This window comes from Callorhinus ursinus, unplaced genomic scaffold (assembly GCF_003265705.2).
Source record: "Callorhinus ursinus isolate GAN/ISIS: 27379988/994484 unplaced genomic scaffold, GSC_fseal_2.0 scaffold28, whole genome shotgun sequence".
In the NCBI taxonomy this organism is placed as follows: Eukaryota; Metazoa; Chordata; class Mammalia; order Carnivora; family Otariidae; genus Callorhinus; species Callorhinus ursinus.
Window position 1 is genome coordinate 11,210,112 of NW_027397090.1, and position 24,617 is coordinate 11,234,728.

General features: G+C 45.9%; 1 protein-coding gene across 12 annotated transcripts in view; it reads left to right on the top strand.

Moving 5' to 3' along the window:
- KANK1 (KN motif and ankyrin repeat domains 1) overlaps positions 1-24,617 on the top strand; it is a 207,596-nt gene that overhangs the window by 170,645 nt on the left and 12,334 nt on the right. For 9 of the 12 annotated variants that reach the window (XM_073878118.1, XM_073878116.1, XM_073878112.1 and 6 more), the window contains 3 exons: positions 5,513-8,170; positions 22,655-22,852; positions 23,498-23,606. In XM_073878118.1, the coding sequence (XP_073734219.1) occupies positions 5,513-8,170; positions 22,655-22,852; positions 23,498-23,606 (2,965 nt within the window). Of the gene's footprint in view, positions 1-3,264; positions 3,315-3,381; positions 3,462-3,775; positions 3,882-5,512; positions 8,171-22,654; positions 22,853-23,497; positions 23,607-24,617 lie in introns of those variants that run through there. The other 3 variants (XM_025891691.2, XM_073878121.1, XM_073878120.1) reach the window with 3 other exon arrangements.

Sequence of the window (24,617 nt, forward strand, 5' to 3'; positions counted from 1 at the left end):
GTCTTTTTAGCCTCTAGCGTGGGGCTGAGTGTGCACCTCACGGTGATCGTAAGTGGACCCGATCGCCCTGGTCTGGGACCAGAGTCTGATGGCCTCTTTCGTACTCAGCCAACCCCCTCTCTTCTGACCTCATCTGTCCTCCGGCCATACCGGCAGTCTCTGCCCTGGCCCTTGGCCGTTTGCCTCTTTCCTTTTACTCTGTCATCACTTGTCTTACCTTAAAAACTCAGCTCTTGGTTAACTCCATTTCTGTTTTAATTGATTAATTATTCACGTATGATCATGTTGTTCTTGTTGCTAACATGCCTCTGTAACTGATCTCAATTAGTGTTATGTTTAGGATGTTTGGTGTTTATTTCCCAGCTAGACTATACCTCCTTTTATTATAATCCTTCCTCCTACTCTTTCCACTGAATAGGACCATTTTCTGCACCCAATTAAGCTTGTAATAAATGCTATATAATGAAGGTAGAGGTGGTGCCAGGAGCTGTCTCCACCACTGGATTTCCAGACATTTAGAAAATTCTTGTAAACCCCAGGGGACAGCCCTCTGATTCCAGAATATTTAGTTGGAAGCTGTTACTTTCAGGATTCCATTTGCAGACATAGCCAGTGGTTTTTGGCTATATATAAATAGGCATAACCCTGTTAATCAAAAAAAAAAAAAAAAAAAAAGGTTTCAGGCCATTACGATTCTCTAATAACTCAAGAGATTTTTAAAAAAAAAACTGTTGTTTTTATTCTTTCCTGATTATTCTTGAGTTAATAAAAATTTCTGTATAAAAAAATTTTACTGTAACATATCCCCAGTTAATCATTTAACATTTTTTTCTTTTCAAGATCTGGTCTTAATTTTTTGTGGGGGAGGGGAGACACAGGGGAGTGACTGTTGTATCCATTAGAATTCAGCATAGATCCAAGTAACAGAGACCCAACACGGAAAATAGCTTAACAAAAGAGAAGTTTATCTTTCTTTTACATAGACATATAGAGGTGACTTTCCAGGTGCAGTATGATAGCTCTGATCCGCAGAGCTCTTAGAGACCCAGGATTTTTCTAGCACATCGTTCTTCCATCCCGACGTGTGAACTCACAGTCCAATAAAGCAGCTAGTGTTCCAGTCATCACACCTGCATTCCAGGCAGCAGGATGGAGAACATGACAAAGAAGAAAGGAGGCCAGAGAACTATGCATGTCTCTTCAAAGGGAGGTTCTGGGGGGGTTGCTTTATGACGTTTCTGCATATGGCCATACTAACAGTAAAAGAGGCCAGGGAAATGTAGTCTTTATATGTGCCCAACTAAACCAGGAGTCCTGTTAGTTTCAAAGATGGGATAACACATACGGAGGAACATCTGGCTGTCTTTGCCATGGCTGCCCTGTTCATCCCCCTCCTAAAAGAACTTTCTTGGAGTTTATTTCAATACATTTTCTCTTGTGTCCCAGTAACTTCTTATAATCTTGTAAATATTTTTTATGAGATAAGTAGCTATGTGTTGTAAAAATGTGTAAGATATAAGGAACAACATAAAAACCATCCATGATTCTACAATCTAAAGATAACCACTGAAACAGCTTCTTGTTTAACACTAATACAGAGCAAGCAACTTCTGCCTACATAATATTAAGATGTTCTTAAAAATTCATTATATACTACTGTATGTTCAGTTATTCCTTCGGGAAACATGTTTAAACATCTACACAGTTCCACACATCTTATTAAATGATGTGTGTGATTGGGAAGGGGGAGTAGTGAAGGAAATTTTAAAAATTAAATTTGTTGCTCTTAAGATACTTAAGCGCAGAGAGAAAACCTACACATTTGGACAAGCTGGGAAATCAATCAGGGCCTTATAAATGCCATATTTTGTGTTACTGTATGTGAAGGTACACCAGAAAGCAGGAGGTAAAAAAAAGACACTGGGTGTCTTTATTTAGTTGTAGAACATACAGTGGACAGTTGATTGTAAAATGACCTTGAGAAACACAGGTTGCTTTTTTAGGTGCTGGGGGATGAAATTTGGATGACAGCTTCTTAGGATAGTCTGATTTAAGCAGTATTAGGAAATCATCAAGCCTAACATGGTTAAATTCTAACCTTTCCTGAGTCCCAGATTTAGAAGTCCAGAGTTCATTTGGGGGATTATTCAGCATGACCTATGCCTTTTGTGAACTTCAGAAATAACTAAAGATGGGCTGGCCAGTTAAGTTTCACTGAAAAACGTGATGTGCTTTGGGGCGCCTGGGTGGCTCAGTCGGTTAAGTGTCTGCCTTCGGCTCAGGTCATGATCCCGGGGTCCTGGGATTGAGCCCCGTGTTGGGCTCCCTGCCCTCCGAGGAGCCTGCTTCTCCCCATCCCTCTGCCTGCCGCACCCCTGCTTGTGCTCGCTCGCTCTCTGTCAAATAAATAAATAAAATCTTTAAAAAAATGTGATATGCTTTGTTGCATTCTAAATCCTGACATCAAATCAGTGCGTTTAAAAAAAAAAAAAAGCACGTTGAAGAGAAATAGATAAAAATTAACCTTTTCTACTGAAAATGGGTGAAATAACTCTTAAGAAATACACAGAAAAATTCTGGAGTTATACCAAAATATTAATAGTGTCCCTAAGCGGTGAGCGCCGAGTGACGACTTTTATTCTTTCAGTGGCCTGGAGGTGATTTTTTTTTTCTTTTTTTCTTTTTTTAACATAAGCATGGACTACTTTTGTAACTGGAAAACGGTGGGGTTTTTTAAAGAACTTTTCATCAAGGGCAAAAGCTCAGTTGAGATTCCTACTATGGTTAAGGGATGACTGCTTGTCGCTGGTGAGGAGCCATGGGCTGAGAAGAGTTCCCGCAGGGCCCCTGACCGGCCAGGACTGCCATGCGCTTGGAGAACCTGCTGGGGATTAGTGGCGTCTCTTGTGCGTGGCACGCCCTCAGGTGACCGGGGCCGCGGCTGCGTGGCGTCGGCAGGAGCACACAGACTCTCCCTCGGAAGTGGCTGGTACCGCGGACGCACAGCCTGTGCGTGGAGGTGTTTGAATTGCCCGCGGGATTTGTACGCCTGGCCACGCTGGCCTGAAGGACACACATTTTCACGAGATCCCGGGTTCCTGTTTTCATTAAGAAAGCAGGCAGTGCCGAGCGGCTGAGTGGGCTGGGGGTGGTGTCCGCGGAGCCGGAGGGAGACTTCATTGGTGCGACCTGGGCCTATGGTGTTCGCGCGTGGCCCGGCGAAGGGTGCACGAATGTTGAACCTCCTTTCCTTACCGGGTGAAGACCGACGGAGGGCGTCCGAGGCAGCGCCGGGACGCAGTGCGAGCCAGCTGGTGAGCGGGGCAGCCGGGCGGGCGCCCCGGGGGTGGGGGTGCAGCGGGCGCGGAGCAGGGAGCAGGCCGGCGGGCCGGGAAGGCGCCGGGTGGTCGGCTGGTGGCGATCAGGCTGGTGGGGAGCCCTCGGGGGCCCCCGGGATGGCGGTGAGCTGCCGGCGGGGAGCGGAGCGCCGCGGGCGCCGGAGAGGGGGGATGAGCTGCCGGCAGGGAGCGGAGCGGAGCCCAGCGGGCGCCCACCCCACCCCACCCCACCCCACCCCCCAGGAGGAGGGTGCGTGGCCTGCGGGCGATCAGGCCGGTGGGGAGCGCAGCGGGCGCCTGGGAGGGGGGTGGGCGGCCGCTAGGCAGCGGAGCGCGGGGCGGGGGGGGGGGGGGGGGGGGGGGGGGGGGCCTGGTCCCAGGGCTGAGCCCCCTGTGGCCTGGAGGAGCCACAGCCCAATTTTAAGAATCGGCGGTTCCTGTCCGTCAGATCTGCCCGCTTTTGCTTGACACCCGAGCGGGCAGCTTCTCTTTGCTTGTGGAATTTCAGACAGCGCTGGAAACAGGTCGGGCTGCATATTTTGGGTGAGCGTGTTGTCCATGTGGAGTTAAAAAGGAAAGAAAGAGGGAAGGAAAGACGCAGTTCTGTTAGCATGAGCACAAGCTTCCTGGTGCCGGCTCATCATCAGCTCACCCTTACATGGGTGAGCAAGTGATTAAGGTTGAGCACTTCTTTCAAGTAGAATTCTCTTGCCATGTCTTAGAAATGAAATCTGGTGCCTCATTTCCAACAGCGAGAACAGTTTAATATTGTTTTAAATCAGGGCACGGAGAATACACAACTCTGCTGCTTGGCAGTCTTTCTGTACTTTTCTTTCCAACATTTCAGAGGAAAGAGGGCAAATTGGATGCGAAAGGTTTACTCAGAGCATTCACCCTATGAGGTGTAAATGCTCAGCAGGGTTTGGACTGGGAAGGGCAGGCAGGCAACCCACATTGCTGGAAGTACTTGACAACAGTCGGGTGGGTTTCTGTACCCTGGACAGGAGTAGGGGTACAAATGGCTTGCATTTTCACTCACTGCTTTTGGGTACTTTCCATAGCTCAAAAAATGCAGAGCTTGTTATTATGACTTTAGGAAAACACATTACTTAATCCTACAATTTAAACAAACAAAAACGGCCTTGCTTTTCAATTTGAAATGCACAGCTCAGGTCAGCAGCAAGGTCTGTGCCTTGAAAAAGTTCTTGCGTTTCCTTTTCTAAATGTTTGGTTTAGCCAGAAGTAGCATTTACTGAATGCCACAGGATCCAGGGCTTGGAGTATAGGTTTGCTTTTATTTTCATTCTCTTTTGCATCTGTTTGGATATGTTAAAATACAACACGGGGTATTCTTAGGATATGGAATGTTTTGTCTAAAAGAAGTCAAAGAGGAGAAAGACATTTCCTCTAGTTGGGGCAGGCTTTTGGTGGTGGTGGTGGTTTTAAACGGAAGACACAAAATAGAGTTGAAGTCTCTTCTCCAACTGTGTTCCTACCCATGCTGCTAAAATTACTCATCGGCCCCTGGGTCCTGGCTCTCTCAGCAAGGAAGGGGTCAAGGCAAATTGGGATCTTAGGGAGGGTGGTCAGGCACCAGGGTGCCCTTGGCCGCCGTTTAGAAAGGCTGCAAAGTCTGCAGAAGAGTGACTGCTGTAAGAACTCCCATCCCGGGCTTCCTGCATCTCTCCTGATTAGGTCCATTATTCTGCCTTTTCATTTTTCATTTTTGGTGCCTCAGCGTTCACCTTATAAAATAGGAGTCTTAAGGACTATTCTGTAGACTTCAGTGGACTCGAGACCACAAAAGAAATGATCTCCTCGAAATGAGTTCAAGTTTTTTCAATACGTTCTTTTCTCAAAAATAAAGTGTTTAGTGAGGACTTAATATACGCTTGGCTTTTTAAAAACCACTGTGTCATTACATTCTTATAACAGCCTTACGAGGTAAATATGTGTATTTGCATTTTTACTCAGGGAGAAACTGAAGTTCCAAGGGGTTTATTAACTTACTCACCCAGCTGTTAAGTTGTAGATCCAGGATTAGAACAGAAAGAAGGCTGTCAACTCTTAAATCATACTAGTTGGCCACACTGCACCATACACAAATGCTATTTTTTTGTTTAATCACCCAGTGTATTCCATAGCTTTATCATATTGTCTTCTCGCTCTCCTAGGAAAAGCAGAGGGTGTTCTGAATGGAGATCATGACAAGGAACAGAAAGATCCTTATTTTGTGGAGACCCCCTATGGTTATCAGCTAGACTTAGACTTCCTCAAGTACGTGGATGACATACAGAAAGGAAACACCATCAAGAAACTGAACATCCAGAAGAGGCGGAAGCCATCGGTGCCGTGCCCAGACGGCCGGGTGGCGCCCGGCCAGCAAGGTGTATGGACTTCCACGGAGTCCCTCTCCTCCTCCAACAGTGATGACAACAAGCAGTGCCCCCACTTCCTCCTCACCAGAAGCCAAGTGACATCGACGCCAATCCCAAGGCCCCCTGCCCCTCTGGAGGCCTCGCCCACTTTTCTTACCATCCCGGAGAGCCGACAGCTGCCACCACCGTCACCACAGCTCCCGAAGCACAACCTTCATGTCACCAAGACGCTGATGGAGACCCGCAGAAGATTGGAACAGGAGAGAGTCGCCATGCAGGTGGCACCGGGTGAGTTCCGACGGCCCAGGCTGGCCAGTTTTGGAGGCATGGGCTCCACGAGCTCGCTCTCCTCCTTTATGGGTTCTGGAAACCACAATCCCGCCATGCACCCACTTCAGAACGGGTACCAAGGCAACGGGGATTACAGTGGCTATGTCCCAGCTCCTGCCACCACTTCGTCCATGGGGAGCTCCATGCGCCACAGCCCCCTGAGCTCCGGGATCTCCACTCCAGTGACCAACGTGAGCCCCATGCACCTGCAGCACATCCGCGAGCAGATGGCTATCGCCCTGAAACGCCTCAAGGAGCTCGAGGAGCAGGTGCGAACCATCCCCGTGCTCCAGGTAAAGATCTCGGTCTTGCAAGAGGAGAAAAGACAGCTGGCCTCCCAGCTGAAAAACCAGAGGGCCACAGCCCAGAACGACGTCGGGGGCGTGAGGAAGCGCTCCTACAGCGCTGGGAACGCATCCCAGCTGGAAGAGCTCTCCAGGGCCCGGCGAGGCGGCGGGGAATTATACATCGACTATGAGGAGGAGGAGATGAGGAGCGTAGAGCAGAGCGCACAGAGCATCAGGGAGTTCCGGCAGCTCGCAGCGGACATGCGGGCCCTGGAGCAGAAGATCCAGGACAGCAGCGGCGAGGCCTCCTCAGAGCTCCGGGAGAACGGGGCGTGCCGGTCCGTGGCCGTGGGTGCTGACGAGAACATGGACCACGTGGTCGTGTACCGCAGGGGCCCCGGGGCCTGTAGGGACGCCGCAGTGGGGACCGTCACTGAGACGAGGAGCTCTGGGGTCGGCGTGACAGAGGCCATGCTGGGACTGACGACGGAAGCTGACAAAGAAATCGAGCTGCAGCAGCAGACCATAGAAGCCCTGAAGGAAAAGATCTACCGCCTGGAAGTTCAACTGAAGGAAACCACACATGACCGCGAGATGACCAAGCTCAAGCAAGAACTGCAGGCCGCTGGGTCGAGGAAGAAGGTGGACAAAGCCGTGACGGCCCAGCCGCCTGTCTGCAGCAAGATGGTGGAGGCTGTGGTGCCCACGAGAGACCAGATGGCGGGCCGCCACGTGGACATGGCCGACATGGGCACGTGCACCTCCGTGTGCACGCGCAGCGTGGCGGTCTCCTGCCAGCCCGGGTGTGAGAGTAGAGCCGTGGGGCCTGAGCTGCCCCTGAATCGGTGGATTGTCAAGGAACGGGTGGAGATGCGTGACCAGTGTGCGGGGAGGTCTGTGGAGACGTGTGACAAGAGTGTGGGCGTGGAAATCAGTATCTGCGAAACAGGCAGCAACACGGAGGAGTCTGTGAATGACCTCTCACTCCTCAAGACCAACCTGAATCTCAAAGAAGTGCGCTCGATCGGCTGCGGAGATTGTTCTGTTGACGTGACCGTCTGCCCTCCGAAGGAGCGCATGTCGCGGAGCGTGAACACAGAGGCTGTTAGCCAGGTCGAGGCTGCTGTCATGGCGGTGCCTCCGACCACCAGCCGGCACACCAGTACGGCTTGGGAACAGGTGGACCAGTCCACCAACACCGAGATGGCCACCCTCGTGGACTCCAGCACCAGCACCTCCCTCAGCACTTTGGACAAGCAGACCAGCACCCAGGCTGTGGAGATGCGGACAGTGGCGATCGGGGAAGGCCGTGTGAAGGATGTCAACTCCTCCGCCAAGATGCGGTCTGTTGGCGTGGGAACGGTGCTGTCTGGCAGTTCTGACTTTGACAGGCCTTCGGCTGTGAAGACCAAAGAGTCAGGCGTGGGGCAGATAAATATTCACGACAACTATCTGGTTGGTCTCAAAATGAGGACCATAGCTTGTGGTCCTCCCCAGCTGACTTCGGGGCTGGCAGCCGGCAGGAGGAGCGTAGGTGTTGGGGACGAGCCCGTTGGAGAGTTCACGGAGAGCCCCCAGCCCCAGGCGCCTGGCATGATGACCGGCTTGGACCACTACATCGAGCGCGTCCAGAAGTTACTGGCAGAGCAGCAGACTCTGCTGGCTGAGAACTACAGTGAACTGGCAGAAGCTTTTGGGGAGCCGCACTCACAGATTGGCTCTCTGAACTCGCAGCTCATTAGCACCCTGTCCTCAATCAACTCTGTCATGAAGTCTGCAAGCACGGAGGAGCTGAGGAACCCTGACTTCCCCAAAATGAGCCGGGGTAAAGTTACAGGTATGTGGCGTTCCGAGGGACCCGGGGGTGAGGACGGATGGGGATCGTGTACTTGCAGGAGGTATGGATTTTTTTCACCTGCTAGAACCATTTTTTGAAACCCTGGAGGAAGCTTTAGAATGATCATGGGTAGAATGAACTCCAAGAATCAAAACTCATAAGGAGCTCTGCTGATTCCCGTTGTCTGGTGGTTTCACTGGCCTTGGGCTGATGGGAGCAGAAAAGCAAGCTTGGGTTGACTGGCCTGGTGGATGTCTTCTGGGGCTGTTGGTTTGCTGCCATGTCTTCTAGATATGTACTTGCTCATTTTATACCGGACAGCCTGCAAAGGTCCCACAGTGTCTGTAACCCTAGTTACCAGTACATGCTCAGTAAAACATACTGGCATGAAATGTTCTTCATTAAAACTTTGATGGAGGGAGTTCATGTATCAATTCAGTAAATAACGATTCTATTCCTGCCCTTTTCCAAGCATAGGTATAGGCTTCTGTCCTCACGGTGCTTACACTCCAGTTGAGGGCACAGTATGTCGGGAGGTGACTCGTGCCATGAGGGAAAGAACTCCAGTTATAGGGAGAGTGAGCGGTGATGGTTGGGGTGGGGGCGATTGGAGATGGGGTGGTCCAGAAAAGGCCTCTCTGATAAGGGCCCCCGGAGCCAGAGAAGGGAGCCTTTCCCCCGGTTCATTCTGACAGGTGCTTAAGGTGTTCTTTCTCATCGTTTACTCATTGGGATTCCTGCTCACCCCCGCTTTTCTTAAGAACGGAAACTAATTGAGAAATTACCCTGGAAGACTTTATGACATGTAATATTTCCCTGCAAGCCTTGTTAACATGACTTCCCTTTCACGTGTCTCTAAGCAGTCATCATGTCCTTCTAGGACGGGGCTTTGTTCCTGGCTCTCCTGCTCGCTCGAACCCTCATGACCTAGAGAGAGAAAGTCACCCTTCTTTACACTTCATTTGTAAAATGGGGATTCGAAGGGCACCCATCCTATAAGGTGGTCATTGTGCTCACCGCTGGCTCACAGTGAGCTCAGGAGAGACCTTTGTTGTCATTGGTGATGTCGCTATAGTGCGTCCCATGTGGCTTCTTTTGTTGACAAGCTGAACTATAGTTGAGGTTGGGGAAGCTACCAAAAACACATCCTCCACTTTGACCAAATGCTTCAGGTAAAATGAATGTAAATGCTTCACATGATTTGATGAGTGCACACTGAATTTAATTGGATGTGAAAGTGTGCAGTGTGGACTGAACGTGAGTAAACCATTGCCCAAAATTTTAAATTCTTTGTTTTTTTATAGTCAAAAGGGTAATGGTTAAAATAGACTGAAACTGAATATTTTTCTGTCTTCCCAAGTTTCCACTTCCAAACCTGAATTCGTATTAGTTTTTAGTAAGAGTGCTGGGGAACAGATAGTTTATTGTAGAAGAACACACGAACATGACAATGACAGCCAAAGGGTGGGGTTTGTGCCTTTTAGAATCAAGTCTAGTAAGTGTACAGAGGGGTCATTTTATTATTTTTTAAAAATATTTTACCTCTTTATTTGATGGAGACATAGCGAGAACAGGAACACAAGCAGGGGGAGTGGGAGAGGGAGCCCGATGCGGGGCTCAACCCCAGGACCCTGGGATCATGACCTGAGCCGAAGGCAGACGCCCAACGACTGAGCCACCCAGGTGCCCCCAGAGGGGTCATTTTAGAGTAAATAGGATAAAAATGACATGTGGACTGAAGCAAAGTCTTAAGTAACTCATCATATGTCTGCTTCCACTTCTTTTTAAAAATCATGAGGTCAGATGTGAAGTCAAAATAAAACTCTTAAATATCCCCAGACACAGATGGTACAGTGGGTCATCCATTATAAGAACATTTTCCTGCCAGCTTCCTCCCTCCTCCCCAAACTGGGGTTTCTGTTTCACATTCCTGCCAAAAATATTTCACTGTACCATTGCGGTCATCTGCCTGACACCCTGAGCATGAGGAACAGGGAGGTTTTGTCTGGCTGTGTAACAGTGCTTTGTGGTCCATTTCCAGCCACACCGACATTCCAGAAATCACTGTTTAGATCTGACCCTGCAAATGAACACCTAAATTAATCATCTGAGATGTAGAAGACCTACAGCATTTGAGCAGAAGTATAAATATTTTTTAAAAGATTTTATTTATTTGAGAGAGAGAGAGAGAATTTAGAGCATGAGTGGAGTGAGGGTCAGAGGGAGAAGCAGACCCCTGCTGAGCAGGGAGCCCGATGCTGGACTCAATCCCAGGACCCTGGGATCATGACCTGAGCTGAAGGCAGACGCTTAACTGACTGGGCCACCCAGGAGCCCCAGAAGTATAAATATTTTTTAAAAGATTTTATTTATTTATTTGAGAGATAGAGAGCACGAGAGGGAAGAGGGTCAGAGGGAGAAGCAGACTCCCTGCCGAGCAGGGAGCCCAATGTGGGACTCGATCCCGGGACTCCAGGATCATGACCTGAGCCGAAGGCAGTCGCTTAACCAACTGAGCCATCCAGGCGCCCAGTGTAAATATTTTTAATAGCGCTTATGTGGTCACGAAGCAGCTCCCTCTCAGAGAACAATTTTAAAGTATTTCTGTAATTCGCATCACATTTGTATTCTAACGTCCTAATGCAGAAGGAGTTAGGTGAGGGCAGAGCATTAAACTTTTTGTTACTTGGTGTTTGCTATATGGACTGAAAACCAAAGCAGCTTGATATGGTAGAGATTTTCAACACTTGGACGCTGTGAAGGGTGAAGGTGTGTCCAAATGCACTGGGGCTTACTGCGGGCTCCGAACAACATAGAATATTGTTCATGCCCAGTCTAGAATACATTTCTGTACCAAAAGGCATGAATAGCATAGACATTTTGTCCCCCAACCGAAACGATGTGGAATTGGAGTTTGACGTCCCCAAGAGCATATAAACGATCACTTACAGGAACCCGGTACTTGATTTTTAAAAGCTAGGTTTGGGCTCTGAAGCCAGACATTCTGGGTTCAGATTCTTTCTGTGCCCCTAGGACAAGTTGTCTTTGTTCCTTCCTGGGGTCGAAGGGCACATCTAATGAGTCAGTGTGAGTAAAGCATTTGTAGTAGTCTGCAGCCCAAAGCATAGATGATCAGTAAATGCCGGCTGTCATTGCTGTCCCTGTTTTTGCTACTTCCAGAAATGGAAATGTAGATGCAGAACAAATTGCCACACAAAAACTGCACAAATGGTCTCTTGTTTTTAATCCAAATGTTTATCTTCATAATTCTGGCTGTCACCTTTTCCCCTCAATTACTAAGCCTCCCCAACTAACAGTTTTATCAAGATAAGGAAAGATATCAGTAAAAAATGGAAAACACAAAATAAGTAGAATAATTGTTCAGTTCTGAGTCATTCAGAGTCTGTATAAAAGCTACAAACAAAGCCTAAATTGAATTATGTGTATTTGTGCCCAATCCAGAGACTTCTCAATTTTTCTAGGTTGGAGATATAAGAGCATGTCTTATTTAAAAAAAATTTTTTTTTAAATAGTCTCCACGCTTAGGGCGCCTGGGTGGCTCAGTCAGTTAAGCCTCTGACTCTTGATCTCAGCTCAGGTCTAGGCATGGAGTGTACTTTAAAAAAAAAAAAAAGGTTGGAAGCTTAACCGACTGAGCCACCCGGGCACCCCGAGGGCATCCCTTTTTCACAGGCAAAAGAGCATTCTTTTTTGTAGCACCATAATGCCTAACACCCCTATTCAATTTCTTAAAATAATAACTGGAATATGTGCTTGTAACAAATTAATGGTTCAGAAGAGCTTAAAATAAAGAGTGAAAGCCTCCCTCGTGCTCCCTTGGGGTAACCCCTTATGGGTGTTTGGTGTGTACAAGTGGGGTGTGTGTGTGGCTCTATATTTTAGAGATGTAAATTCTTTTTAACAAAAGTTGAATCCTACATATTCTATCTGTGTATTTGTCACATAAGAGGTCACAAATGTTCCTCTGGGATTAGAGAGACCTTGTCATAATTTTGTTGCAGCTGAAATTTGTTGATTACCAAAGATATTCTATACTTTTTTTTCCTCAGTGTTCCTTTTTTAGAATTTTAATTCCAGTATAGTTAACATACAGTGTTACATTAGTTTCAGGTGTACACTATAGTGATTCAACAGTTCTATACATTACTCAGGGCTCATTGTATTTTTAATTACCTTCACATATTTCACCCCCCACACTCCCCTCTGGTAACCATCAGTTTTCTATATTTAAGAGTCTGGTTTTTGTCTGTCCCTTGTTTTCTTTGTTCGTTTGTCTCTTAAATTCCACATGTGAGTAAAATCATACAGTTTTTGTGTTTCTGTGACTGACTGATTTCCCTTAGCATTATATCCTCTAGATCCGTCCATGTTGTTGGAAATGGCAAGATTCTTTTTTATGGCTGGATAATATTCCAAAGTATATATGTACCACGTCTTCTTTATCCGTTCATCAGTTGAATTACACGTGGGCTGCTTCCATAATTTCGCTGTTGTTGGTTATGCTGCAGTAAACATCAGGGTGCATATATCCATAAAACACTTTTTGATTCTTCGTGGTCTAAGTTTCCTGTACTTAATATTTTCTTTTATGGAATTACAAAGTTAAGAGGAAATCAGTTTCTGTTCTCACACAAACCTTAGGAAAAAATGTTTATTCTTCCTGTAAATCAGTAGGATTATTTTGGTTTGAGGAGTGAGTTAATATCTTTCTTTCTTTCTTTTTTTTTTTTTTTTACCTTTTCCCTCTGGAGAGAGAAAATCGTAAATGAATGACCTGCACTTACAAATACTCCAAAACTATATACCTGTCTCTGAGCAAATATAAACAAAACTATAACAGTGTAATTTAACTGCCTGCCACAATATATAGGAAATTAATCTCTCATACTCAGAAGAACTTTTTTTTTTTTTTAATAGAAGAACTGCTTTTTAAATCAGCTTCCATATTTGCACCCTTAGTTATCTTGGGTTTAATAAAAAAAAAAAAAGTATGAACTTAGAGTCATTCCCATAGCTGTGAAAGCAATTTTGTAGACAGAGATCTGAGCCAAAGCAAAATCAGGGAAATAAAGTTGTTACAGAAATACCATTTCTAGTGAGTTTTCTCTTAGCTCAAACAATATACCATTTACTTGTCCAAGGACTTAGAAGTTTTTTTAGTCACAATTTTTTGAAATAAATGCTCCAAGAGCATCGTATAATCTGGACAAAATGCTTCTGAAGCCCTGCAGTGTATAATGGCGTGATGGAGGGGAGAGCCTGCTGACCCGGAAGTCAGAAGAGCTGACCCGGAAGTGCTTCAGGAACTTGCAGTATTGGTTGAGAGAGGAAGAATCGGGGCTGCCATGTCCTCTTCTGTCATGAGAAGGCTGGATTCCATGTTTCTTGCTCGGACCCCTTTCAGCAGAATTATTCTCTACAAGTTACTCTTCACCAGGCTGCCCATCAGATTCAGTTGAGAAAGTATTTTTCTAAAATTCATGGGTTCTCTGCTGTCACCCACCACCACCACTGGTACCAGTAGGCACACCCAGGCCCTGTTTCAGGGAAATATTGTTGGAATAAACCGCCTTAGAACAAGGCCTCTTAATCTGGGGGCCATTGCTTTATGAACAGTTTTATGTTAGGAAGTTTTGTTAAGAAATTGAAGACTTTTCATCAGATTCTCAAAAGAGGGGTTCCTGGGTGGCTCAGTTGGTTAAGCAGCTGCCATCTGCTCAGGTCGTGATCCCAGGATCCTGGGATTGAGCCCCACGTCGGGCTCCCAGATCGGCAGGGAGTCTGCTTCTCCCTTTGCCTGCCCCTCCTCCTGCTTGTGCACTCTCTCTTTCTCTCTCTCGGTCAAATAAATAAATCAAAAAAAAAAAAAAAAGGATTCTTGAAAGAGATAGTGGCCACTCAGAAAAATTGAAATTGCAGATCTGGGACACCCGTTATAAACCTTGGGGAAAAGGACCCAAAGGAACATCTTTCATGAGTTTAAAATCTGTCCACCACTTTTGTGAACCTGTCCCTGGACACATGTTTGCCAATCTTTCTCTTTTAAACTGACGCTTGTTTTAAATGGGTATTGACATGGCCGTGCAACTCCGGAAAAAGATGCAAGTTTACTTTGACATATATTCTGAATCCTAAAGTATGCAGTTCCTTTCTGGCTAAACCATACAGATTGGTAGTTTTTGAGAACTGAAGTGAGTTCTTGGATGTTCAGTCATTAAGGATGAAGTGAATTTGTTGATATTGGACAGTGGCCACAGCTGTTTATTCTTCCTCCAAGCAGCTAGTCGTTCACACCTCAGTAAAGATATTTTTCTTAAAGATTTATTTATGAGAGAGAGAGCAGGAGCAAGGGGAGGAGCAGAGGGAGAGGGACAAGCAGACTCCACGCTAAGCGCCGAGCCCGATCAGGGCTCTATCTCAGGACTCTGAGATCGTGACCTGAGCTGAAACCAAGAGTCAGACACTTAACCGACTGAGCCACCCAGGTGCCCCTCAGTAAAGATATTTACAGTCTGCTCTGTCTCCTTCTCTGTTCAGGTCAGTTGATAGCTATGCATTGACTGTGAACTCTGTGCAAAGTGTGGTACTGCAACAAAGATGTAACGTGGTCTATGCCTTGAAGAACTTGTATTCCAATTGGACTAATCCAAGCCAAGACATGTATACCAGAAATATGAATGATAACCTATGGCAATATGTGTTAGCCACCAAATGAGCAAATAGAAAGTACTCCAAGAGTTCAGCTGCAATCAGGCCCTCTGAGATCAAGGGAGGAGATGAGGTCTTTAGCTGTTTCTGGAAAGGCACCCATGCTTAATCTAACTTTAGTTAATGCAGCCTGTCAGTGTGGCTTTTCTGGGTCAGGTCTTGGGATGGTTTGTAATTAAATGTGGGTGGGGTTGTGGTGAAGGAGAATCTGATTCTTCATCCACTCTAGCATTTTAATTTCTAAGTACCCATTTTTAGATACATGCGTAACAGCTATCTGGAATGTTCCCAGGAAAATATTAAAATGGCCCTAGAAATTATTAAACTGCAGCTCTGACCCTTGAAGCTCTCCAGTTCAAGTTGACTGTGTTGGTGGTCACAGGCATTGGCCTTCAGGCAGAGTTCTGAATGTTGAGCCTTGAATCAGGATGGGATTGCCCTTTCTCCTCCATCAAAGATGCATACCTTCTCCCAGAAGTAGTATGTACCAAAAAAGCAGGTGATCTTTCACGAATAATCTCTACTGTCTGTTCCCCAAACCAGTATGTATTCTGAAAAGGATGAATTTATGCCCAAGCCCTTTTCTTAATGGAAAAACTACGTGTGTTCAGATCCCTTTGAATTCGTAGTTTTATTTGGGGAAAATACCGATGATTGCGTGGCCTCCGTAATGATTCAGATATTTCAGGCCTACTTCTTGACAAACAAGCTACATGTTCTTTAAAAATCAGATCAGAATGTTTAGCTGAAATTTTGACAAAATACGTGTTTAGTAGCTGGCCACAGTGTTCATAGCTGTGTTTTCAGAAACACTTGGCATTATAAATCAAAGTATTGGTTGGCATAGCAGAAGAGTTGGGATATGTGAACAGAGTGATTTCTAAAATCCATTTTATTTTTTAAAATCATTTTTCTAACAAATATAGATACACAGTGCAATATACCAAGAACTAATACAAATTCTAGGTGGAGAAATGTCACAGAGGATATTGGAGAGGGTGATCTTGTGAAGAAAAAAAAAACAAAAAAACAAAAAAACAGAAAACAAACAAAAAACCTCCTCCAGCTCTGTTTTTCATTGAAGGCTTTTTTAATAAAATAGTTTGCTTTTTAACATTTCTAAATGTTGCATTCTAAACGGTTTAAAGTCGGGAACGTACGCAGAGTTTTCACTTTAATAAAGTGACTTATTTTTCATGATAGTTTGCCTTAGGTAGTTTATCCATGTATTAAATGCTATGTGTACTTTAGAATTAATGCTTTGAGGTACTTTTATTTTCCAGAGCACTGAGATTTCTGTGACTCGCTCTCTTTTAGTTATCACTAATCTGGTCAACTTGTAAAATGAGGTTCATGCTTTATTGGCATTTATGGTCATTATAACTTAAAGACCAAAGCACAGCTGCCCCCCCTCCCCAGCTCTCGAGCTCCCCAGCAGTGCCTGTGGGAACCATTGCCACTTGGTGGGAGCTTTGAGCATCTAGGCCCAGAGTGCCAGAATTCTGCAGGTGTTTTGTGGTTACTCCTGTGGTTTTACCCATGTCATTGGGGTAGCATTTACTGGTACTCGTGGACTTATACCCTTAGTGGTCCAGGCCTGTTAACGAAACTCCAGTAATTCCTAAAAATTCACATGGTGCAAGTTGATGGATTGAAACCAGAGGGAAGTCTAAACTCTTGTTTTCAGCAGTCAAGTTTGTTTCTATTAAGGAAGCTCTGGGCCCAACATGGGGCTCGAACTCACAGCCCTGAGATCAAGGGTTGCATGCCCTACTGACTGAGCCATCCGGGTGCCCCTCAGCAGTCAAGTTTTATATCTGTTAAATCACTGGTTCTCACTCCTGGCTGCGCATTAGAAAAGCTTGAGGAGCTTTTTAAAAGTACTAACACAGGGCATCTGCCGTGGGCTCAGGTCATGATCCCAGGGTCCTGGGATGAGCCTGCTTCTCCCTCTCCCACTCCCCCTGCTTGTGTTCCCTCTCTCGCTGTGTCTCTGTCAAATAAATAAATAAAATACTTAAAGAAAATAAATAAAAATAAAAGTACTAACACTCGGGGCCCCCCTACAGAGAGTTTCATTGTATCTGTATTTTTAAAAGCCCCACCCCCAGGTTTGTTGGTTCTAAAGTGCAGCCAGGGTCAAGACCGTTGGATTTTGTTGTCCTCTTTATTTTGCTTTTCTGGGCTGCACCTTTTCCTGTGTTTCACTTGAACACCGCAGTCCTGGGCTGGTGCACATCTCATTCTCGGTGTGCTCTTTAAGGACGATGGGTCCTTATCAAGTTCAGACCATTGTTTTCGGGCCATTCGAGAGCAGCCAAAGTTTCAGCACCATCCAAAAAACATTTTCTGGCAATAGAGGTGAAACATTCCCTCTGGTTCCAGCGAATGAGGACTAGTTCAACATTTAATGTCGTTCTTTGCCTCGCTAGTTAGTCTCCACAGAACCCTGGCGACTTTCGGTTGAATTACATAGGCACTTAGGGAAGGCTGTCCGTTCCCCAGCACGGCTCTCGGCACTGGAGAGGACCCAACCAAGAGCATAGCACGGAGGGACTCCAGGCGCTCGCGTTCTTATGGCGGAGACGCCCGTGATGCCGAGAGAGCAGAGGGCGGGCATACTTTGGTCTGGACACTTAAGTGCTGCAGGACATGGAGGGAGGAAAGAGACCTCTGTGGACTAGCACCAGAGGAGAAGGGCTATAGAGGAAGTAGAATCGGGGCCAGCTTCGAAAAGAGTATGGTTCGAGTGCACATACTGAAGTTTGCTGAAATTCCAGGCCGTAGAATGGTCTAGTAAAGAAGGACACAGGTGGGAATGATGACGTCACATGAGCCCTGTGAACACATGGAGGGTGGGAAGGGTTGAGCAGTAGAACTCCCACGGGCGGTCCATTCATCAGGAAGGACCCTCATGTGCCTGCTGGAGGGCTTGGCCCTGCATGGGAGAAGTTCTGAGAAGCCCTAGTTGACGCAACAGTGCTCTGCGGAGGAACGGTGGCCTTGGGTGGGGGAGGGGGTGGGGGGTAACGGTGGGCAGATTGTCTGCAAAGGAGGGCAGGGGCAGTGTGGATATACTGAGTTGTTAAAAATGTTCTCTATCTTACTAAGGAAGGCGGTCACACAGCCATATGCATTTACCAGAACTCACTGAACTCCACAATTGTGCATTTTCTTGTATATAAATTACACCTCAACTTATAAATGTTTTGAAAGCTGTGTTCAAAAAGAAAAAAAGAGGGGCGCCTGGGTGGCTTAGTCATTTAAGCATCTGCCTTCGGCTCAGGTCATGATCCTAGGGTCTTGGTATCGCGCCCCGCATCGGGCTCCCTGCTCAGTGGGGAGCCTGCTCTTCCCTCTGCCTGCCCCTCCCCTCGCTTGTGCGCTCTCAAGCTCGTTCGCTGTCTCTCAAATAAATAAAATCTTTTAAAAAAAGAAAAATTAGGGGCGCCTGGGTGGCTCAGTTGGTTAAGCGTCTGCCTTCAGCTCAGGTCGTGATCCCAGGGTCCTGGGATCGAGCCCCGCATCAGGCTCCCTGCTCGGCGGGGAGCCTGCTTCTCCCTCTCCCACTCCCTCTGCTTGTGTTCCCTCTCTTGCTGTCTCTCTGTCAAATAAATAAAATCTTTAAAAGAAAAATTAAAAAAAGAAAAAAAAGAAATCTATGGATCCGAAAACTTAAAACCCAGAGCAACCAGTGGAAATCTGTGACAAGGATTCCAGTTCAGATATCTTACAAAAGTTTTTCTGAGAGCATCGGAGAAATGTGAATACTGACCAAATATACAATAATCTTTTAAAAAAATTTTAGGTTTTTTTTAGTGCTATAATTTTTTAAGAGCTCTTTGAGGAATATATGCTAAAATCGTTATGGATGGAAGTGATAGACCCTCTAGGTTTTGCTTCCAAGCACCCCCATGTGAGTGGGTGGAGGAGTCTAGCTGGGGCCTGAGCTCCGATGGCTCTTGAAGCCCAGGATGGGCACGCAGGGATTCATTATACCAGTGTCTGCTTTTGTATATGTCTCTGGTTGCAAAAAACAAAAAAACAACGTAGGGGTTATTTGCATTTTAAAAGTCCTCACTGGTTCTTTTTTTCTTCTTTTTATGTTATGTTAGTCACCATACATTACATCATTCGTTTTTGATGTAGTGTTCCATGATTATTGTTTGGACATACGTGCCCTCCTTAATACCCATCACCAGGCTAATCCATCCCCCCCCCCAAAACCCTCAGTTTGTTTCTCATGGTTCATCTCCCCCTCCGATTTCCCCCCTTTTATTTTTCCCTTTCTACTATCTTCTTTTTCTTTTTTTTAACATACAATGTATTATTTGTTTCAGAGGTACAGGCCTGTGATTCAACAGTCTTACACAATTCACAGCACTCACCATAGCACATCTCCTCCCCAGTGTCTGTCACCCAGCCACCCACTCCCTCCCACCCCCCACCCCTCCAGCGCAACCCTCAGTTTGTTTCCTGAGATTAAGAATTCCTCGTATCAGTGAGGTCATATGATACATGTCTTTCTCTGATTGACTTATTTCACTCAGCACACACCCTCCAGTTCCATCCACATTGTTGCAAATGGCAAGATCTCATTCCTTTTGATGGCTGCATAATATTCCATTGTGTATATATACACCACATCTTCTTTATCCATTCATCTGTCGATGGACATCTTGGCTCTTTCCACAGTTTGGCTATTGTGGACATTGCTGCTATAAACATTAGGGGGCATGTGCCCCTTCGGATCCCTACATCTGTACCTTTGGGGTAAATACCCAGGAGTGCAATTACTGGATCGTGTGGTAGCTCTATTTTCAACTGTTTGAGGAACCTCCATACTGTTTTCCAGAGTGGCTGCACCAGCTTGCATTCCCACCAACAGCGTAGGAGGGTTCCCCTTTCTCTGCATCCCCGCCAACATCCGTCGTTTCCTGACTTGTTAATTTTAGCCATTCTGACTGGTGAGTCCTCACTGGTTCTTGAATAGGAGCATGCTTAGTGAGAGTGCTTCTCCAGGAAGAGTGTCCTGGCGCTTAGGGATCGGAGCGGCTAAGCCTTTGAGGAGGTCACCCCTCTAGCTCTGCCGTGCTGATGAGGGGGGTGGAGAAGGAGGAACGGAGACCAATGCCCTGCTTTGTTTACTTTGCTTACAGTAAGTCAGAGGCTTCGTTTTTGCTGTTGGGGAACCACATCCGGTCACAAGGGCACTGCATATCATCTGGAGGGCCGCATCCGGTGTTGCATGTGTTTGCTGGGGGAGGGAGGTGGATTTGTGGAGTCACTTGGGAGGCCCCTTGCCTGCAGAGCTAGAGGAGGGACTTGTGCTGCTAGTTCACGGACAGAGTACTGCTCACATGGTTAGGAAATGTAGGTTCTGGTCTAGCTATGAAGTCACCGAACCTCGAATGCTTGCATTCAGTGCTTGCATCTGAATCCAAGCATTCAGAATTCTTAGCTTGGATATATGAGAATTAAAATTTAGGTGATCCCTAATGCCTCACTGTGAACATTTTGCTTCCCTCCACTCTTTTTATTAGAGGGTCATTGTTTTTAAACCAGTACTTTCCAAAGTGGGCCACATGCATCAGAGTGTCTTGTGGACGGGTCAGTGGGGATGTCAGAGACGCCCACCACTGGGGCCCCATTGCAGATCCACAGCAGGTGGTTGGGAATCTGCATTTTAGCACATATCCCCAGACGGTTCATATGAACAGTAGAGTTTGAAGAGAACAGTTACAGAATCTATCATGGTGTTGTTTTTTTTTTTTTTTTCTAACTGCCTCAAAATACAATCAGTATTTAAATTTCTTTTCTTCTGAGGATCCAAGCAATTTCAGAGCTTTAAAAAAGAGGAAGTTGTGATCAAATCATTATCATATGACATTGCTGTGGGTAGGTTTAAATTTATTTGGATTAGTAACTCGTGTTGATAGTGCATAATTTAGGAAGTCGACACCATGAAGAAAAAAATTATAGCAACCTATAATTCTTTAACCTTAGAAAAGCAGTGTTAAATAGGTTTGTTGTATATCCTTCCAGACTTTTTCTAACATACATACATATAAATATAATTATTTGCCAAAATATATTTATTTTCTCCAAACGATTTAATAATACATTTTTATTTTTTTTTCTAAGATTTTTATTATTTGACAGAGAGAGACACAGCAAGAGAGGGAACACAAGCAGGGGGAGTGGGAGAAGGAGAAACAGCCTTCCCACTGAGCAGGGAGCCTGATGCGGGGCTCAATCCCAGGACCCTGGGATCATGACTTGAGCCGAAGGCAGGTGCTTAATGACTGAGCCACCCAGGCGCCCCTAATAATGTGTTTTTAAAACTCACTAACACACTATGCTTATCTTCCTTTGCTAGAAATCTTTAGCTACATGAGAATTTTTAATGACTGCATAGAATTCCTTTGTATAAATGCACCAGAGCTTATTTCACTAGTTTCTTATTGACACACTGTGGTATCTGCCTCTTTCCACTGTTTTACTCATGGAAATAGTGAACATCCATCTGCATCTTTTTGTACATCCTTAGGATAAAATTCCTAGAAGCAAATTGCTAGTCAAAGAATTTTCTTATTTTTTTAAAGTGATTTTGAACACAGTTAATATTCCCTCTAAAAAATGGCAAATACAGAGAAAAGTTAAAATCTCCGTAGCTTCCAGATAACTTTTATATATTTTTCTAATAGGATCACATACGTGTAGAGTCTTATTATCTGCTTTCCTCGTTTAACCATATGTTGTAAACATCTTCCATGGTCAGCCACGTTAAAGACACTGTGATACACCTAGATACCGTAATTATATGCAGTGAACTGATCTGATTCTTCTGCTTGAGTTAGTGAACAAATATTAAGTACCTGAAAGACAGAAAAGCAGTCTAGTAGATGTGAGGAGAGAGAGTTGATTCGAACTCAAAATTCTTAACAGAGTAGAAGGGAGTCTTAGGCAGTCCCAGGTCCCTGTGAGAGGGTCTGAGAGCTGGACTGTGGGAGTTGGGGAAAGAAAAGTCATGTTCAGTCAGGTCAGGGAAGGCTCAGACGAGGGCGACCGAGGGCTTGACCCTGTGCAGGTGGGGAGGAAGAAGCATTCCAGGTAGAGGAGCGTTCTCTGGGACGCGCTCTTAGGAAAATGAGAGACGCCCACTCTCAGCACCCCAGGGACTGGGAGGCGGCCCTCCCCTCAAAAGGGACCCCAGGCGTGGTGGGAAATAAAGGTAGAGACATAGTGAGATGTGTCGGGCTGTGGGTGGTCTAGAGTACGTGGCTAAGCGTCGTGGACTGCATTTCCTGAGCAGAGGGGAGTGCTTTTTAGCTTTGCTCAGATTCGTTTTAGCCAGAGTGCCGATGGGATTTGAGGGGCTGGAGTTTTGCTCATCAGCTGTGTGTGTGAGGGGCTGTGGTAAAGCAGGAGGACGGTCAGGAGGCTGTGCTGCCCGCCCGACCCGAACGGGCCCGGATGGTCGCAGCCAGGGCAGAGGGAAGAGGAGGAGGTGGAAGGACCCGTCTGGGCAGACGCGGATGCGGTGATAAAGGGAAGGTGGAGGGTCAGGAAGGCCTTGGGGTTTGAGTCTGGGTGGCTTCCATAGTACGGCCATATATGCAAAAGGAAAACACAGGGAGAAAAGCATTTGAGAAAATGATGAGTCGCAAAAACTAAAAACAAAACAAAACAAGTGTAGCCCCTTTCGTTCGGTCTTAACATCACACGCTTCTACCCCCGTCTCCTTCCTGCCAGGCAGTGGTTTGGAATACACCTGTAAGTGTGGAGGCCTTCAAGCAGGAGCTCCGTTCCACACCCAGACCTCCCCGCCTGAGCAAGCAGTGGGGACCGTGGAAGGGACCCCCCTCCGCGGCCAGGACGCCTTCCCCTCTCAGGAAAGCACGCTGTCCCCCGTGAACCTGACGGACGACCAGATAGCCGCCGGCCTCTATGGTAACCTTCCTCACTCAGACCTTCTTAGCCTCAGGATTCTAGGACCAGCACTGCCAGTGCCCCAGTCTTATGTCAGAGTGCCTCATAGGTTGACCTGGAAGAACCATTGACCTAAGAAGTGTTAGGAAGGTAGGCCTAGAACATCTTTAAAAAAATTGCCAGAGAAAGGAGTGTGCCATCCCCTGAAGAAAACTCATCTGATTTTGTGAATTATGAAATATTTTGAGTAGCATCGCACTCCTTCGCAGTCTGGCAGGCATAACTTCTTCCCAGATTATCTCAGCTGAAGGAAAAGAACAATAATAATCCCTATTTTAGTGCCTAAGTGGTTCTTGAGGCCCGAGTAAGTTAGGACATCACTTTATAAACAGTGAAGCCTGATGCAAATGCTAGTGGTCAGTGCTTTTGTTATGTTTGGAAGTACTAATGGGTTTTTTTCCCCATTTAAAGAACCTCAAATTATTTTCTTTACATGCATACATCTTTCCAGTGGATTTTGTGCACGCTTCTCATATGCAAGTGCCAAGATCTAAATTTACATGAATGAGGAAAAAAAAATGAACATGAAGAAAGATTTCTTGGTCCCTTAACTTGCATGCGTATGAGTTGTGTTAATTTTGCTCACCTTGACTCCCTTTTTCGCAGTATGTACAAACAATGAAAGCACACTGAAGTCTATCATGAAGAAGAAAGATGGCAACAAAGATTCAAATGGAGCAAAGAAGAATCTTCAGTTTGTTGGCATTAACGGAGGGTAAGGAAAGATGCTACCAGTCAGTCTGTACATGGCGGGTCTGTCTCCTTCACCTCCTGTCTCCTCAAGTCCCATTTCAAGGTGCCCAGGCTGGGCTTCAGCCACGTCTTGGTGACGGAAGATCCCCTCAGAAGGGTGCATTTGGGCTCCTCTCCTCTCCTTGCTATCTTTAAGGATGTGTCACTCTTGAAAAGACACCTGATGCCGCTGAGCAGTTTACATCTTCCCACCTCTGATCTGAAAACAGTAGTCTTCAACAAAAGTAGCAGGCGACAAGTGTCCCGCGGAGTTGGACAACTTGTTCTTACCTGTACCAGACTCAGGAACAAACAGAAAGAGGCGAGAGCATCGCTCCACGGGCTGGTGATGGTCATCCACTCCTTCAAAATGGGTTATTTTGTTTAGCTTTCCATGCTTACATACAAAATTGTAGGGCCTTTCACTTGACCAGTAATCCAGCTGTGCCTTCAGTTCTTTGCTTTCTAAATAGAATGTCTGTTAGCTCTTTATTCCTTCTCACTGGGTCAGATAAATAGTGAAGCCTGTTTGTCATCCTGCAGTTGAAGCAGAACAGCTAATCTATTAATCCATATATAGCCTCGGCCTCAACAAGAAAGCAATAATGCGGTTAGTTGCGATAATATTTATGGCAAAACATTACATAAAGATTTAACTTAATGGGGCCTATTTCCTGAATCTTTGAAGTCTAGTTGGGTAGTGCGGCCCAGGAGTTTTTGGAGGGCGTGTGCCAGAGGAACTATCGATTACTTAACCTAATAATCTGTTCACCACGACACGGGAACAATTAATGGAGCAAAATAGGAAGAATGTAAGGGAAAAGAAAAAAGAAGGAACAGAAAGAAATGAACCACTGCAGACCTGGCTTTCATGAGGTAAATTTCCTTTGATTTATCCTAAGCCAGAGGTGCTGTACATATACATATTTTCCTTTCCTACAAGTAGTATAATGATACCAATTGGCAACTCAAGTTATGCCTTTTAAGCCAGAAC